The 17,524-nt window shown below is 45.9% G+C and overlaps 2 protein-coding genes across 3 annotated transcripts in view; one reads left to right on the top strand and one right to left on the bottom strand.

Annotated features, from left to right (window-relative positions):
- LOC103186247 (dedicator of cytokinesis protein 4) overlaps positions 1-1,345 on the bottom strand; it is a 224,151-nt gene extending 222,806 nt beyond the window's left edge. Inside the window, exon 1 of the mRNA XM_042335438.1 lies at positions 1,034-1,345. Coding sequence (XP_042191372.1) covers positions 1,034-1,070 — 37 coding nt within the window. The 5' untranslated portion in view covers positions 1,071-1,345. The remainder of the gene's footprint in view (positions 1-1,033) is intronic.
- A 191-nt stretch (positions 1,346-1,536) lies between these two features.
- The window catches only part of znf277 (zinc finger protein 277), a 36,316-nt gene continuing 20,328 nt past the window's right edge, over positions 1,537-17,524 (top strand). Inside the window, exons 1-4 of one of the 2 annotated variants that reach the window (XM_007905130.2) lie at positions 1,553-1,616; positions 3,412-3,613; positions 11,840-11,928; positions 12,489-12,571. In XM_007905130.2, coding sequence (XP_007903321.1) covers positions 1,568-1,616; positions 3,412-3,613; positions 11,840-11,928; positions 12,489-12,571 — 423 coding nt within the window. In that variant the 5' untranslated portion in view covers positions 1,553-1,567. Of the gene's footprint in view, positions 1,617-3,411; positions 3,614-11,839; positions 11,929-12,488; positions 12,572-17,524 lie in introns of both variants that reach the window. The other variant, XM_007905131.2, reaches the window with a different exon arrangement.

The raw sequence follows: 17,524 nt of genomic DNA, 5'->3' as shown, positions 1-17,524 counted from the left end.
CTGGCAACCAGCGCCGCGCGCACACTGCTGTTGCTATTCCTTCTGCTCCTGCCGCTCTTCCCTGGTCACTTGCACCCAATCATATCAATAATAATCCTTGCATTTGATATCGCTCCTTTTCACATCTTCAAGACATCTCAAAGCGCTTCACAGAATATACTGCAAAGTGAATTGACTGTATATTTTGTGGGCGAAACACAGCAGACAATTGCACGCATTGCAAACAATGACCACATTTTTTTTTGAACAGATTATTCTCCCCAGAAATGTGATCCGCCAATCCAGGAACCACCGGGTTCCTACTTACTGCTGTAAACAGAGGTGTGTGGAGAAAGGAAACCTGTCCGACGTTTCGCTGTGCCCGGGAATCGAACCCAGGTCCTGTCGCTTGTGAGGCGGGCGCGGCGCGGGAAGCACTGAGCCCCAGGACTCCACCAGAGATTGTACCTCACAACTTGCATCCAAAACCCTTCCCCTCTCCCTCGCTGTTGACCAAAGCAAAAACACCTCCCATTCCGTGCACAGAGGAAGATCAACAATCATCATCATCATCATCATAATCCCCGCATTGGCTGCAGCAGCTCATCACCCACCGGGTCCACATGTCTCAACGCGCTTCACACAACATAATAATAGTAGACGATCCCTCGATAACCGCAGTCGGATTGTTCCGCGGCTATTTTTTTAAAAAACAGAAGGGGATTAGGAGTTTTCGGCTTAACCTCCGCTTTGGGGGGTATTTGGGGGCTTTGCGGACCAATCCGAGAGAGATGGATTTTACCACAAATGTGACAGATGAGAGATGACTGAGAGCTGAGAGGGCGGCGGGAGCGCCGCACCGCACCGCACAGCACCGCACACGGCTGTCGGTCGGGATCCACATGACCGCGGCTGCGGTGTCTCCCGTCTCCGGTTTGCTCCCTCCTCAGCTCTCCCGCTGACCAAAGCAAGTGATCCCATTGCCGAGCACTGCACCGAGAAAGGGCAGCAATACATCACATCGCAATCCAAGGCTCAGCGCGCGGTCACTTACCCACACCGTACTTCTCATTGTCGGTGGGAATCCACATTGTCCACTGTGTGTGTGTGTGTGTGTGTGTGTCTGTGTCCTCTCTCCGCTGTGGCGGCGGCGGCTGCTCTGACCAGTTACAGTACAATATAATGGAATATAATCAGGCAAAGCGCAGCTCGTCCACAGCCCTCTTCTATCCCCGCGTCCGAACACAATTAGTTTTTCTTGTTATATACATATGAAAAAATCCTTTTAAATAAAAAACCTTCCGCCTCTCACAGCGCCCACTTCCCTCCGCGCAATCATTGTTTCAGACTCCGGCCGCTGCTCCCCGTCCCCGGGGGGTGAGTCTGGAGAGGCAGAGCCCGGGGGCTTGTGGGGATTGTAGTTCACAGCGACGTACCGCTGAGCCGTTCGCGAAGCATTGTGGGTCTTGTAGTTCCAGGTGCCGTGACTCTGAGCCGGGAGAGGGCGGGGAAGCCGTGAACTACAATCGGGCCCCTTGACTGCCCGCGATTGGCTGGCAGGGATCACGTGCCTGGATGATGACGGTTGATGCTGACAATAGTCATGGCGATGGCGGTTGGTGCTGGAGGAGGAGAAGGTGGGAAAAGACGCTTAATAATAATAATAATAATCATCAGCATCCTTGCAATTGATATAGCGCTTTTCACGTCTTATAGACGTCTCAAAGCGCTTCACAGAATAGACTGTAAAGTGAATTTACTGCCTATTTTGTGGGCTTTATTAACAACCAAAACAAATTGTATTGTTTTTCACACATCAGACGGCGGTCGGCGGCCTGTGTTACCACCACAGGCTCTCCCCCTGATCTCCCGCCCCACCACAGACAACAACTTACACTTTACCAACACTGGCCTCTGAGTTATAAAGCACAGTAGTTAGGACGCTCCTGAGCGAGAGGACCATGTTTGATTCCCAGGTGGGGTGAAATCTTAGGCAAGTTTCCTTACTCCACACTCCTCTGTTATCCTCGCAGTGAGTAGGAACCCGGTTGTTAGTCGATTGGTTGATAACTTTCTCTGATTTTATATATATATATTACAAAGATTATATAAAGTGTCAGTACGGCTCAGCTCGTTGCTCTCTTACCTCCCAATTCTGGGTTCAAACCCATGTCATAATTTTGAACTCAGATTGTCAAAATAATAGCCCTGGTGCATTTACAATAATAATAATCCTTGTATTTGATATAGTGCCTTATCATGTCTTTGTGATGCCATGAAGCACTGTAAAGTGGTTTTGACTATGTGTTTTGTGGGTGAAACACAGCAACACAATTGTGCACAGTGGTGTCCCAGAAACAGCCATGCAGTGAGTGATAAATTTTATTTGGGGGGATTGTTGGCAAGGACAGTAATTGGGAATGGTCATTGGGATCATGAATTCTTTCCACTCTGCTCCCATTAACTCTGCAAGCCAAAGTCCAAACAGGTTGGTGGTCTTCGATATACAAGCAACATGTATTTGCAATGGCAAACTACACAGTTTTAGGTCGTCAAATTCAGGCAGTATCCTGTTGTGCATTCTTGAGGCCCCCAATCCAAGGCTCCTGTCAATTTGCTCCTTTTACTTTTTAGAAAAGGTGAGCAATCTGGGTGCCAGGGACGAGTGTGTGCACTCCAATCCAGACAGAGAAAGTTCCATCCATGTATTGGAACTCTCTTTTAGAAACTCTTAAACATGGGGATAGGTTTTCACTTGTGTCTGACACCTGACTAACCATAAAAAAACGTTTTTCATTCTGCAGTGTGAGTGATTCCCTGTGAATGCTTTCCCTGTGATTCTCATTAACTATAATATTGTGGACAGTAATTGTGGCATTGTTGTAGTATGGACTAAAGTGATCAAACACCACATGATAACTCACCTCTTAACTCCAGGGACCAAGGAAATTACTTCTGTGGAAAGGAATGAATGAGCAATGGGGATGTGGGGGTGGTCAGTAAAGGTGGTATTCCATCAGTTGGTCAGACTGACATTTCAGTGCAGGAATGGGGAAGCATTGCATTGTCAGAGATGTAGTCCTTCGAAGGTGACATTAAAACCAAGATCCCTTCTGTCTGCCTGTCCCCAGATACAACTACAAGACAACAAGATTACATTTGGTCTTTATAACCAAAGACCATGTGACACTGTTCAAAAAGACAAACGAGCATATCCTTTGCTATCTCCAAAAATCCTGCACATAAATTGGTCATATACCTAATTTTGGTGTGTATGGCACCTTGCTATGTCCATCCTGGCTGCCACATTTTCATGCGAACAAAACATTGCACTCTGAAATAATTACTTGAAAACACTGAGGCACTTGGACCTGAGGAGATGTTGTGAGTCCCAAGTTCTTTGGATAGTAAGGAATTTTGTATTATTTTCAGAAAGCAAAGATTGGATCTTGGAGCCACTCTCCTTGCCGGAGTCCCCTAGTTGCAGACGTTACACGTCCAGTCCTCCAGCATTACCTTGCATATTTTGTGAAGAATGTCATCCTGCAGCAGATCAGGAAAAGCTTCTCAAGCACATGATCCTGGAACACAAGCTGGTGATCGCAGACATGAAACTGGTTGCAGATTTCAGAAGGTATTGATGATTATTTAGTCTTGGTCACCTTCTGTTAAGTGATTCCAAGTGAATATGAAGTCCGGTTGCGAATTGGTTTGCATGCGCATCTGGCAAGTGAGGAGACCTGGGTTCGATACCCGGGCGGGGAGAAACCTTAGGCAAGTTTCCTTACTCTGCAAACCTCTGTCTATCTAGCAGAAAGCAGGAACCCAACTGTTATTTGATTGCTTTCTGGGGGCAATAATCCCTTAAAAAAAATTATAATTTGGTCACTCAATCCATGACTGTTTGTGGGACAGTATCGGATTGTTTGTGTAACAAAATATACAGCTAATTCACTTTACAGTATATTCTCTTTGAGCGCTTTGAGATGTCTCAACAATGTGATAAGGCGCTATATGAAACACAAGTGGAGTCTTGAGTGTAGCTCAGTGGTTAGAGCACTTGGCAGGGCGAAATGTTGGGCAAGTTTCCTAACTCCACGCGCATCTGTTGACCTAGCAGTAAGTAGGAACATGATTGTTAGACGATTGGCAGATCACTTTCCGGGGGTAATAATTCCTTCACATAATAATAAGTTGGTCACTCAATCCATGACTGTGTGTGGGACACTGCTGTGCGCAATTGTCTGCTGCGTTTCACCCATAAAATATACAGTCAATTCACTTCACAGTATATTCTGTGACACACTTTGAGACGTCTCAAAGACATGATAAGGTGCTACATCAAATGCAAAGATTATTAAGGTGTATTATGTATATTGCGTAAAAATGAGGGTGAAGAAAAATCTCTTGGTGACCCACAAAATGAATTTACTTGTAAGATGAAAGAGAGAAATCGAGTGGAAGATCCCTAAAAAGTAAAGGGAACCTGTTCATTTAATGTTAGCATTTGTGTACTTCGATGAAGACCTCACAGAATCATAGAATTCTCCAGCACAGAAAGAGGCCATTCGGCCCATGGTGTCTGTGCTGACTCTTTGAAAAGAGCTATCCAAATCAATCCCTTTCCCCGTAGCCCTGCAAACTTGTTCTCCGCAAATAATTATCTATTTGTCTTAAAAGTTGTTACCGAATCAGCTTTCACCACCCTTTGCAATCCAGATCCGAACAACTTGCTGTGTAAAACTCTTACGCAGCTCTTCACCTCCCCTCTGTTTCTTTTAACAACTATTTTACATTGGTGTCCTCGGGTTACCGATCCACAGGCCAGGGGAAATAGTTTCTTCTTGTTCACCCTATCGATTGCCCTCATAACTTTGAAAACTTTTATTAAATCTCCTCAACCTTCAAACGGACATAGACTTAGCATGGATACATATATGGATATGGCTGGGAGACAGAAATCTCCCAGTGGTGGTGAACGGTTGTTTTTCTGACTGGAGGGAAAGGTGCAGTAGTGTCCCCCTGGGATTGGAATTGAGATCACTGCTGTTTTTGATTCCCCCCCTCGCCCACTCCTCTCTCTCTCCCCCCCGCCCACTCCTCTCTCTCCCCCCCGCCCACTCCTCTCTCTCCCCCCCGCCCACTCCTCTCTCTCCCCCGCCCACTCCTCTCTCCCCCCCGCCCACTCCTCTCTCTCCCCCCGCCCACTCCTCTCTCTCCCCCCCGCCCACTCCTCTCTCTCCCCCCCGCCCACTCCTCTCTCTCCCCTCCTCTCTCTCCCCCCGCCCACTCCTCTCTCTCCCCCCGCCCACTCCTCTCTCTCCCCCCCGCCCACTCCTCTCTCTCCCCCCGCCCACTCCTCTCTCTCCCCCCCGCCCACTCCTCTCTCTCCCCCCGCCCACTCCTCTCTCTCCCCCCCGCCCACTCCTCTCTCTCCCCCCGCCCACTCCTCTCTCTCCCCCCGCCCACTCCTCTCTCTCCCCCCCGCCCACTCCTCTCTCTCCCCCCCGCCCACTCCTCTCTCTCCCCCCGCCCACTCCTCTCTCTCCCCCCCGCCCACTCCTCTCTCTCCCCCCCGCCCACTCCTCTCTCCCCCCCGCCCACTCCTCTCTCTCCCCCCCGCCCACTCCTCTCTCCCCCCCCGCCCACTCCTCTCTCCCCCCCGCCCACTCCTCTCTCTCCCCCCCGCCCACTCCTCTCTCTCCCCCCCCGCCCACTCCTCTCTCTCCCCCCCGCCCACTCCTCTCTCTCCCCCCCGCCCACTCCTCTCGCTCCCCCCGCCCACTCCTCTCTCTCCCCCCCCCACTCCTCTCTCTCCCCCCGCCCACTCCTCTCTCCCCCCCCGCCCACTCCTCTCTCTCCCCCCGCCCACTCCTCTCTCTCCCCCCCGCCCACTCCTCTCTCTCTCCCCCCGCCCACTCCTCTCTCTCCCCCCGCCCACTCCTCTCTCTCCCCCCCGCCCACCCACCCCTCCTGTCTCCCAATCTCTCTCCCAAGTGCAGGTCACTATCTGCAGGGCCCGAGCTGCAGGAGGTTGGTTGCTGAGGACGTGGTTGGTAAGCGACGCACATGCCTTCCTGACAGACCAATAAAGCCTCTGTGTTCTGTGTCCTCTCAATCACCGACTCCTGCTGCAGCCCTGGGAGGATGTTCGTGGGGGAGGGAATGAGTGGAAGTTGGAATGGTGAAAATGGTCGCAGGCCTCATAAATTTTCCTGCTGGGCCCCTGCCGACCTGCATGATGCCAGTTGGACCACGCTGCTTTATATCATATGCATGGATAATAGGTCGGCTCCCAGTCAGCTGTGTGAAGTTCTCTCAGTCATCCTCTGTAAATTGTTATTGTTGATGGGTGCTGTTATCCAAGGGTAAACAGAACAAGAGTTTTAAGAGCTGCTCAATTCCCGTCATCCACTGAAAAATTGCGCGTGTTGAAGCGTAGACCTACATTAATGAAGCGCATCAGATTGGAAAACGCGTCATTAGTAAAGGCTCTTTGCTGCCTCAATGTGTTCAAAATTTCTCTCTGATTCCAGTGATTTACTCTAGTATTTTTGCAGATGGGTGAGACATTTGTTGATGACATTTCAGGCAGAAATCTATTGGGTTCATTAGTATTCAAATGTGTTTTTGTTAGGCTTTTCTTATGGGCCGAGACCCTATAATAGCCTTATACGAATAACAATCCTTGGATTTGGTGTAACTCTTTTCAAGTCAGAAAATGCCTCAAAGTGCTTTACAGGACTTTATTGTAATATATAATGTAATAATCCTTGATTTGATACAATAATAATAATCCCTGCATTTGATACAGTGCTTTATCACGTCTTTCAGATGTCTCAAAGCACTTTACAGAATATACTGTGAAGAAAATTGACTGTATTTTTTGTGGGCAAACGCGGCAGCCAATTGCGCACAGCAGTGTCCCACAAACAGTCGTGGATTGATGGCCAAAATATTATTTTTTTAAGAAATTATTACCCCCGGAAAAGCGATCCCATCAATTGACTAACAACCAGGTTCCTACTTACTACAAGGTAAATAGGCATGTGGAGTAAGGAAACTTGCCCATCATTTCGCCCTGCTAGGAATCGAACCTCTGAGCTACAGGACTCCTTATCCACAGGACTCCTATATCTACAGGATATAGGTGAGGCGTCTCAAAGTGTTTCACAGAATATACTGTCAAGTGAATTGACTGTGTATTTTGTGAGTGAAACGCAGGAGCCAATTGCGCACAGCAGTATCCCTCAAACAGTCGTGGATTGAGTGACCAAATTGTTTTTTATTGTAGCAACTATATATTTTATAGGCAAACGCAAGAGCCAAATTGCACAAAGCAGCGTACCAATAAACAGCCATGAAGTAAATAACCAACTTTATTTGGGAAATGTTGACCAGGACCCCGGGAGAAACTCCCTTCTATTTTTGAATCATGCCATGGGGTCTTTAACGTCCAAGAGAACAGCCAGACAATACCTGTTTAATGTCTCATCCGAAAGAAGGCACCTCTAACTGCATTAGAGTCTCAGCCCAGATTGCAACATTGAAGTCCCGACTTGGGGCTTGAACCCACAACCTTCTGACTCGGAGGGAAATGTACTTTCAATTGAACCAGGCCGCCAAATGAGCCATACTGTGCTCAAGTGACAGACTCTATTCTTGTTAGAATTTCTTCTCTGAGCAGCCGTGTCAGAGATTGAACAGATTGTTGGGTGGAGCGTTGCTGGTATGGATGCTGTTGGACAGTGATCAGGGGCAGACCACCTTGGACTGGATAATGGCTGGGAAATGACTTGCGGGACTGCATGGCAGCTTGCAATCCTCCGTTTTCATTGTAACCCTTGGCCTCTAAACACGAAAACGCATCACATAACGGCAAGTCCTGTAGCTCAGTGGTTAGAGCACTCGCTTTGCAAGCGAGAGACCTGAGTTCAATTCCAGACAGGGCGAAACCTTGGGCAAGTTTCCTTACTCCATATGCCTAATAGTAATCCCTCCAAAAAACAAAAACAATAATTAAATTTGTCATTTTCAATCTACGACTGTTTGTGGGACATTGCTGTGCGCAATTGGCTGTCGCGTTCGCCCACAAATATACAGTCAATTCACTTTACAGTGTGTTCTGTGAAGCGCTTTGGGACGTCCTCCCGACGTGAAAAGCGCTATATCAAATGCAAGGATTATTATTATTATTATTAAGCTGTTCAGAGTTAACTGCTGGTTTGAATCTGAACTGTCCAAATGATGAATCTTTATCTTTTTCTTTTAAGTCCTGGCAAAATTTTGTTCAGTTTAGATCAGGTGGTACAACAACAACAAACAACAGAATTGCATTTATACAGCGCCTTTCACGTCAGAATGAAGTCCCAAAATGCTGGACAGTTAAGGATTTGCATCCGTACAGAATTAGATGAGTTATTTTTTTGCTCTACACAGGCTTACAAATTCCATTAAGCTGTAGTCCTCTCCCCGGTCTACCGCTAACCACTCCCCACCTCCCCCTCACACCCCAGGCCCTACCCACCCCTCCCTACACACCTTCGGCCCTGTCTCCCCATCTTCCCTCACCTACATCATCTCAAAAATGAAGCCCACCACCTGCTCCCTCAACCCAATCCCCACCCCTCTCCTTACCTCCCAGCTCTACCTCCTGGCCCTTCTCTTAACCGACATCATCAACTTCTTCTTATCCACTGGCACTGTTCCCACCCCTCTAAAAACAGCTGTCATCACTCCCATCCTCAAAAAACTTCCTTGGACCCATCACTACTCTCCATCTATCGCCCCTTCTTCAACCTCCCTTAACTCTCCAAGGCCCTGAAATGAGTCGTCGGGTCCCAGCTTTTCTTTTTCCTCTCCCCCCATTCCCTCTATGAACCCCTCTATAAACATGTTTTGTGCTTCTCACAGCGCAGAAACAGCCCTGGTCAAAGTCACTAACAACATTCTGTCCATCTGCGACCAGGCCTCTCTCTGCCTCCTTGTCTTCCTTGACCTCTCCGCTTCCTTCAACACTATTGACCATTCTATCCTCCTCCACCGCTTCTCTCAACTCAACCTTCATGGAGTTGCCTGGTTCAAATCCTACCTCTCCCACCGTCTCCACTGACAGCTTCTCCTCCAGCCCCCACACTGTCAGGTATGTAGTTCCTCAGAGCTCTGTCCTTGGTCCTCTCCTTTTCAACATCTACATGCTCCCCCTTGGTGACCTCATACGTAGAAATGGGGTCAACTTCCATATGTATACAGATGATATCCAACTCTATCTCTCCGCCTCCACCCTCGACTCCAGGACCACTGCTGTCCTCACTGACTGCCTGTCGGACATCAAATCCTGGATGAGAGCTAACTTTCTCTAGTTGAATGTCAACAAGACCGAGGCTCTCCTGCTTGGCTCCTGTCGGCGCCTTCATACCTTGGGCGCTGACAGCATCATCCTTCATGGATGCGCTCTACACCTCACGGAGCTAATACAGAAGCTAGGTGTTCTGTTTGACCCTCAACTGTTCTTCATATACCACATCCGTGCCATAACCCACTCTGCCTTTCCCCACTCCGTAGCATTGCCCGCCTCCATCACTGTCTCTCACCACAGGCTGCCGAGACCCTCATCCACGCGTTCACTATATGCAGGCTCAACTACATAAACTCCCTCCTTGTCGGCCTCCCCAACTCCTCCCTACACATTATTATTATTGCTACAGATCATCCGTGTCCTCTACCGCACAATGCTGCACAATCCCATCATCACTGACTCCCAATCACTCAGTTCAAGATCCTGACCCTCACCTTCAAAGCCTTGCTCCTCCTTATCAACAAGAACAACAAATGACATTTGTACAGCTCCTTTCACAGCAGGTGGACGTCCCAAGGCGCTGCACAGTCAGGGATCCGCAATGGAACTGGTGATTGGGATTAGGAAAATGGATCATATACACAGCAAAATGGCACAAACTCAACACTTATCATTTTAGTATATAAAAGTTAATTTTCAAATCAATAACAGTATCAAATAGCTTGACCGAGCACGGTACAAAGAATTCCATGTATTTCACTTCATAAAATGATCATCTCTCCTCTGTGACCTCTGAACCCCAACTTTCCCTCTGCTCAGTGGCATCTGGCCTGCTTCACATCCCCCACCTTGCCGGCTCCACCGTTGGCGGGCGGGCCTTTAGCCTCTCTTCCCCACCCTCTGGAACTCCATCCCACAATCCCTACACCTCACCCCTCTCCCTTGACTCCTTCAAGACCCGTCTCAAGACCTCCTCTTCGACCGTGCCTTCGGTCACTGTCCTATCCCTACCCTCCATCCCTCCTGATCCCAACCACCAGCTTGGGTGCGCTTCCCTGACTGCCCAGCGCCTTAGGATGTCCTCCTGATGTGAAAGGCACTATACAGATGTAATTTGTTATTGTTTGCCCATATTTAATTTCTCTCTGTTACCCAGCTGTGCGTACATTACAAACAGGTTTCTAACTGCAGTGCTTAGTTTGGAAGCACTGCCATGACCTTCAGATTTACACAAGCTGTGAAGAGACCACTGCAGTAATGAGAAGTTTCCGCAGTACTTGATCTTCTACGAATAAAACATGTTAAATCGCGATCCATGTTCTGGAGAAACACGGGATTTGATGTGTGCAAATTGGTTGCTCCATTTATCTTCAAAATACAGTCACTGATAATAAATAATAATTCTTGCATTTGGTATAGCACCTTATCATGTTGTTGAGACGTTTCAAAAAATGCTTCACAGGAGGTAGTGTAAAGTGGATTGGCTGTATATTTTGTGGGTGAAACGTGGCAGTCAGTTGCATACAGCAGTGTCCCACAAACAGCCATGGGTTGAGCTCCCAATTTTATTTTGATGCATTGTTGCCAGAACACATGAGAAAGTTCCTTCTCTTTTCGAATAGCGCCATAGGATCTTTACCGTATACCTGAACTGCCAGATGGAACCTCAGTTTACTACCACATCTGAAGGACGGCACCTCCAACAAAGCAACACTACCCAAGCACAGCTTAGACTGTGATTCCAAGTCTCAACAAACCCAAAATCTTCTGTCTCAGAGGCAACAGTGCTACCACTGAGCCAGGCTGACTCACAAATTTACAATAAATCTTGTGAAATGCTTTTCACCCTCCCGACGTGATGAGTGCTTTTTCAAATGCAGGGATTATTTATTTTATTTGTTTGATCTGTAAGCAATTTGAGTGGGAGATCGTTTCAGAGTTTTATTCTGTGACACCTCGAGGGGTCAGTTTTCAGTGATTGTCAGCTTTTAGCCTGCCTGTAACCTTATTTGCAGGATTAACTCCCTGTAGTTGAGTCGGTTGAAGCCTTATAAGTAAAACTGAATTTTCATTATCAGGCAAAAAGGTGTCAGCTTGGCTCAATTGGTATCACTCTTGTACGTGAGTCATAATCCAGGCTGACATGTCAGTGACACACTGAGAGCACATTGCATTGTTGAAAGAGCGTTGTTCAGATGAGACGTGAAACCAAAGTCCTATCTACCTGTTCAGGTTGGACGTTAAAAATCCCGTGTTGCTATTCTAAAAGAGAAAGGAGCTTCTGCCAGTGTCCCAGCCAACAATGCCCCAAATAAAATGAATAATTTACTTCATGGCTGCTTGTGGGTCATTGCTGTGGGCAAATTGACTGCCACATTTGCCAACTCAAAAATGCAGTTACATTTTACAGATAATTCCTGCAAAGCGCTTTGAGATGATTTGACAAGGCACTGTTATAAAGTGTAAAGATTATTAACATTACAAAGGCAGAGTAAAATAATAACAGGCAAAGCAAAATAATATTCAAACCAAAATGCTATATGTTCTTTTGTTTTTTTTTAGGTACCTTTTATATTGGAGGAAAAGATTTACCGAGCAACCAATTTTGGATTTTTGCAGTGTGATAAAGACCAACTCCCAAGCTCCTGAGGGTAAGTCTCTTAGATTGTGAAGTTCTTTTCTTATTTCAATGTAAACTTTAGGTCCCGAGCAGTTTTTTTTTTGTTGCTGCTTCCACAAGTTTAGTAATTGTTCAACGCAAGTTTCTTCTTGTCAAAAATAGTTTCTATTGTGACCAAGATTGCAATTTAAATTAACCTTTTGAAAAATAATAATAATAATAATCCTTCCAATTGATACATCGCTTTGTCATGTCTTTGAGACGTCTCAAAGCGTTTCACAGAATATATTGTAAAGTGGATTGACTGTATTTTGTGGGCGAAACATGACAGCCAATTGTGCAAAGCAATGTCCCTCAAACAGTCAAGGATTGAGTGACCACTTTTTTATATAGAGATTATTACCTCCGGAAAGTAAGGCGAGCATGCTAACCACTTCCCTACGAGACTCCACAAATGACCAAATAGCACAGTAAAATGGTATAAAGCACATGTTTGTGGCACTGGACATTTGGCAAGCAGGTTCTTCAATTTACGTGTGTGTACGTCATTGATGTCTGATTCTAAAGGATGGATTTTTTTATTCAAAACAGAAGAACAAGAGACCTACTTCCTCCTGTGTGACGTTTTGCCAGAAGACAGGGTGCTTCGGGAGCAACTTCAGCAACGAAGACTGGTGAGTGAGTTATTGCCTTCGGACGTCCTCTCGACCTGAAAGGCGCTCTACAAATGTAATTTGTTGATGTTGGGGTTTTCCAGTTACTGTGTGGAAGGTGTGGAGAAAAACTGTGACTAGAAAAAAATAAGATAATGTGATTTAAACTGACAACACAATTGAGTCGACTGAGGTTTGTGGTTTCAGGATATGCAATGTGTGGGAGAGCTACCATCAAGCTCAAATGTGCGAGTTGCCTTGATTTTTAAAAGCTGGCCCTCAGACAAAAGAACATTTTTAAGGATGTGAGAATGTTTTAGATTTGCAGCACTTTGGGCTGGCAAGGGCTGACCTACCCTCTCAGAAAGGTGGAATCACAACAACGTGCAAGAAATGTAGCTTTCACCACCATCTTGCACTGGTGTGAAAGACTTGAGTGCTTACCAAATGTTGTAATTATTGGAAATTCGGTCGCCTTTAAAATTACAACAACATTGCATTTCACAGGGCTGGAAGGATTCAGCTTTCTGATAAGATGCCTCATTAGGAATTAATGGGAGCTGCTCTTTGAAGTGTAAACCTCTGAAGCACGCCCTCATGTACAGATAACTCAGCGAGCCTATGAAACCACCCGATATTCTGTGCTACTGTTTGAAAATTGTTGCTTTTCACTGGGATCTCATCATTTTTCCTTCCTGCTCTCAGTTCCGTTCTACAATATCTTAATTATCCGTTCAGTTATCGGGGAAGCAATTTTTCTTCACAAAGTGACGTCAGTGCAAGTCTGCACACATGCTGTGCGTTCAAAGTGACAGGAGCCATAAGAAATGTCAGCAGTGACCTTACAACCTGGGCGTGAGGCTTGTTTCAGCACAGGAAACCGGCTAGTCGTCGCTTAAATCCAGCCACAGTTGACCCGCACTATAAACAAGGGAGCACTAAAGCACCGAACATGTTTTTTGTAGTCATGTGGAGAACAGTTGTTGTCTTTGCAAACAGTTTTGTAACTTTATTTGTGAAGCATGAGTGTTGCAGTTCATCAGCTTGCAAATCTCTTGCCACAAAGTTTCGTCTAGGCTTCTGCATAATAATTCAACACTGTGCAAGTCCAATTTTTAAGGAATTCAGTTTTTTTTTAAATTGGGAGAGCAAAACTGCACACAGTACAACAGATAATAATAATCCTTGCATTTGATATAGCACCTTATCACATCTTCGAGATGCTTCAAAGCGCTTCACAGAATATGCTGTAAAGTGAATTTACTGTATTTTTTGGGCGAAACATACAGTGATCAAAGCACATTTATTTCTAAACTAATAATTATTTGACATTTCCTGATCTTTTTAGTCTATCCTCCTTGTATTCGGAGCCCTTTCTCATACTTTATTTACATCACTGGTGTCTCACAAGATAACTGCGAATGGGTTTTATCAACAACAAAACAACAACAACAAAATTACATTTATAGAGTGCCTTTCACGTCGGGAGGACATCTCATTCGTCAGGTATGCTAACAAGCATTGGGAACCCAGTCTCAATAACCTAGCAAAACGTGACACAACCTAAAAGAGAAGAGATCAAATGTTACTTAGTGCTGTTCCCCTCTGTCAGCTTTCTGTAGATTGCTATGTTTAGATATACTGTACTTCATACATAGCAAAGTGATTGTATCAAAATAGCTCATTCTTGAGCAAGCAGAAGATCGAGCTTTGTGGCAAACAACACATTTTTGCTATGTATAAAATCCTGGAGTGCAAGATCACAATTTTCAAGCTTAACTAAATGTTAGCTTTGTCCCCACTTTTAGATCACGACTGAAGACCTTCCTCTTTGATCATGCTTACAGCTCCCCGCAGCTCCACTGTTAAGTGCTTTGAGAAAGGGCGTGAAGTATAAATGCATGTTGTTGTGGGTGGAGGTGGTCACTTCTGTATCATGACATTCATATGTTGCAGAGACCAGGTTTCCTGTGACATACAGCAAATTGCATTCTGACTGCAGGATGTCTGTGTTTCTCAGTGAGGACTCGAATTGTAAGCCCACTTTCAAATGTGCTTCTAAGTGCTGTTTTTGAGCACGAGTTCTTCAGCTGAAACATTTTTTTTGAAAGGAAATTATATTTCCTGGGAAGCTTAATGCTGCATCTCCTTATTATACAGCCCTAATATAGGATTCTGAGATAGACACGCTAATATTCAAAATCTACAGGGAAACAGTCCAACACCTGATCTTACAAATACAAAATGCATCTCCGAGATGCATTTTGTATTTGTAAGATCAGGTGTTGGACTGTTCACAAGGATGTTCTCATGTGTATCATTACTTCTTTCAAATGAAAAGCAAATAAGATAAGTTTCAACAGAGTGCAATTGTATAAAAAAATTCAAAAGAACTTGCAGGTTTTGTTCTTGAGGTAATGACAGGAATTTCATGTCAGCTAAAGTGTAATTAGTGATGTCGATGTTGTAAGGAAATTTTTTACATCCTTGCATTTCATTTCGGGAGGACGTCTCACAAGATTCATTGTGAAGTAAAGTGACTGAATTTATACACAAATGTGGTACCCAGTTGCACACAGCAACGTTTCACCACCAACCATGAAACAAAAGACCAATTTTATTTGGACATTTGTTGGCCTGGATACTACTGTCAAAATTTGCTTTACGTCTGAAAAAAGTCGGAAGTGTTTTCAGCCACCTTTTCCCCCATCCCTTTCAGCTTCCCTCCCTCAGTTCAAGCATCCCGTTATTTGTGTACAACACTTTGAAATGCCCTTCTGATGTGAAAAGCACAAAATAAAAATAAATAGATATTGCTACTCTCACTTCATCCTCATCTTGACATCTGCCACAATTTGATGATTTTGCTGGCATGAGGGGAAGAACCATTTCTACTCCAGTCTTCTTTCCTCCCCACCAACTCCTCCTCATGTCAACTATCATTGGTTTTCTCTTCCCACCCCTTCCCTTCACGGCAGTCACTTGCTGGGGTAGCAGCACTCTGCTCTGAAAATGACACACTTCACTTGTGCGTGTAGTTGAGCTGTTGACCAAGAAGGGCAAGAAAATTGAGTCTGCTCTCCTCACCGTAGGTGTAGACACATGGATTTTCGAACATAGGGGAATCCCCACTCTCTCTTGTCAGAGGACACTGATACCTTCTGCCCCAGCAATCAGCGACCTCCCATGCGATCAAACCTCAGACTGTGCAGACATTAGTAATCTAGAGGAAATCAATGTCATGAATCTTTTGAGAAAAAGGTTTGCCTACTCGGCAGTTCTTCCATCCCTTTGGACTGAACCAATAATGGAGGACGAGACTTGCTGCAAGAACTTGCTGGTGGGATCCTGCAGCGTAGTGGTTAGCGGGCTCCCCTCGAAATAGAGAGGACCTGGGTTTGTTCCCGGGGAAGGCGAAACCTTAGGCAAGGTTCCTTACTCCACATGCCTCTGGTTACCCAGCAGTAAGTAGGAACCCAGCTGTTAGTTTGGTGGATTGCTTTTCAAGGGGTAATAATCCCTTCGCCCCCCCAAAAAAAAAAAATAATTTGGTCACTCAATCTATGACTGTTTGTGAGACACTGTAGTGCGTAATTGGCTGCTTTACAATAATACACTTTACAATATATTCTGTGAAACTCTTTGAGAAGTCTCAATGATGTGATAAGGCGCTACATCAAATGCAGTATTATTAAGAACCAAAATTGAACTGCCTACAGTGAGGAGTAGGTCAATATCTCTGCTTAGTCCATTTTTCAACTGTGTTGATTACCATTTGCAGAACTAATGCCCTGCACCCCTGGGTTACCTTCCGCCGCAAGGAAGATAGTCTAAAGCTTTGATTGTAAAGACACAAAAGATGTAATATACTCGCTCGTCTCAGCTGGTCTGTTTTTTGAAAGAAGTTCAGAGAATGAGAGGAAATTCATCGTCAAGCTTGGTGGAATCCAAAACCTGAAGATTTCAGTTATTTCAATCACACTTCACATCCATAAGATATACCCTGGCCTTAGTGGGGTTGTTTGAACTAGACATCTGCTGCAGCCTATCTCTTCAGGTTCAATGCGTTTTGTTGTGAGTGAGTGCCTAGGTTTCCTGTTTGAATGAATTGGCTATCCTCCTTAAGGGGGAGATATGCAGGGTCGCCTTAGAACTGAACTGGCTCCAGGTGACAGGCCTGGAAACAGAATGTTGGAATCGAGCCAGCCCTCTGTGATGGTCTCGGGAGTTTGGTTCCTGAGCCAGGCAAGTCTTGTAGCGCTGTCATCCGCAGGCAGACACTGCTGATGACAGCACTGCGCTGACAGCACAGGCAGCCTCGCTCATCGGCAGGACTTGGAATGACAGACCAGTCACTGTGGGCAGGGAGTCATCCCACTCAGCTCTTTGTAACCCTGCAAGCTAAAGCCCTAACGGGTAGGGCTGTCCTAGCTGGACAAGCAGCAGAAAGCTTGCCAGACCCAATATCAATGGCAAGCTATGTGCCTTTAGCATACTCTGGTGACCCCAAGTCTTGACTCTTGCCAATCTGCAGCAAATACTTTCCGGAATTAGGTAAGGAGGAGAGTGCACGTTCCATTCCAACAATCCATCTATGAGATTTCCATGTATAGGTGGGATGCATGGAAATCTCAGTTTGGTTTGGTGATGCAAGGTGATGGATCTGAGTTGGGGTTGGGATCAGAGGGATGGAGAACAGGGAGGGTGGGGGGGAGGAAGATGACCGAAGACACGATCGAAAGGAGGGTCTTGAGGAGAGTCTTGAGACAGAACTTGAACGAGGTAAGGGAGTGGGCGAGGCGAAGGGACTGGGATGGAGTTCTAAAGGGTGGTGGGGAAAAGCTGAAGGCCCGACTGCCAATTGGTGGGATGGGGAGGAGGAGGACATGGAGCAGGCCAGAGTTCGTCGAGCGGAGCTGGCAGACCGGTCACTATGGAATCCACTGCGCAAAGCAGTTCTCCAGCACAGTTTAG

Source organism: Callorhinchus milii, unplaced genomic scaffold (assembly GCF_018977255.1).
Source record: "Callorhinchus milii isolate IMCB2004 unplaced genomic scaffold, IMCB_Cmil_1.0 Scaffold5, whole genome shotgun sequence".
NCBI classification, from domain to species: Eukaryota; Metazoa; Chordata; class Chondrichthyes; order Chimaeriformes; family Callorhinchidae; genus Callorhinchus; species Callorhinchus milii.
The sequence above is the reverse complement of the archived record's forward strand: the minus strand, read 5'-3'. Positions and strand labels throughout refer to the sequence as shown.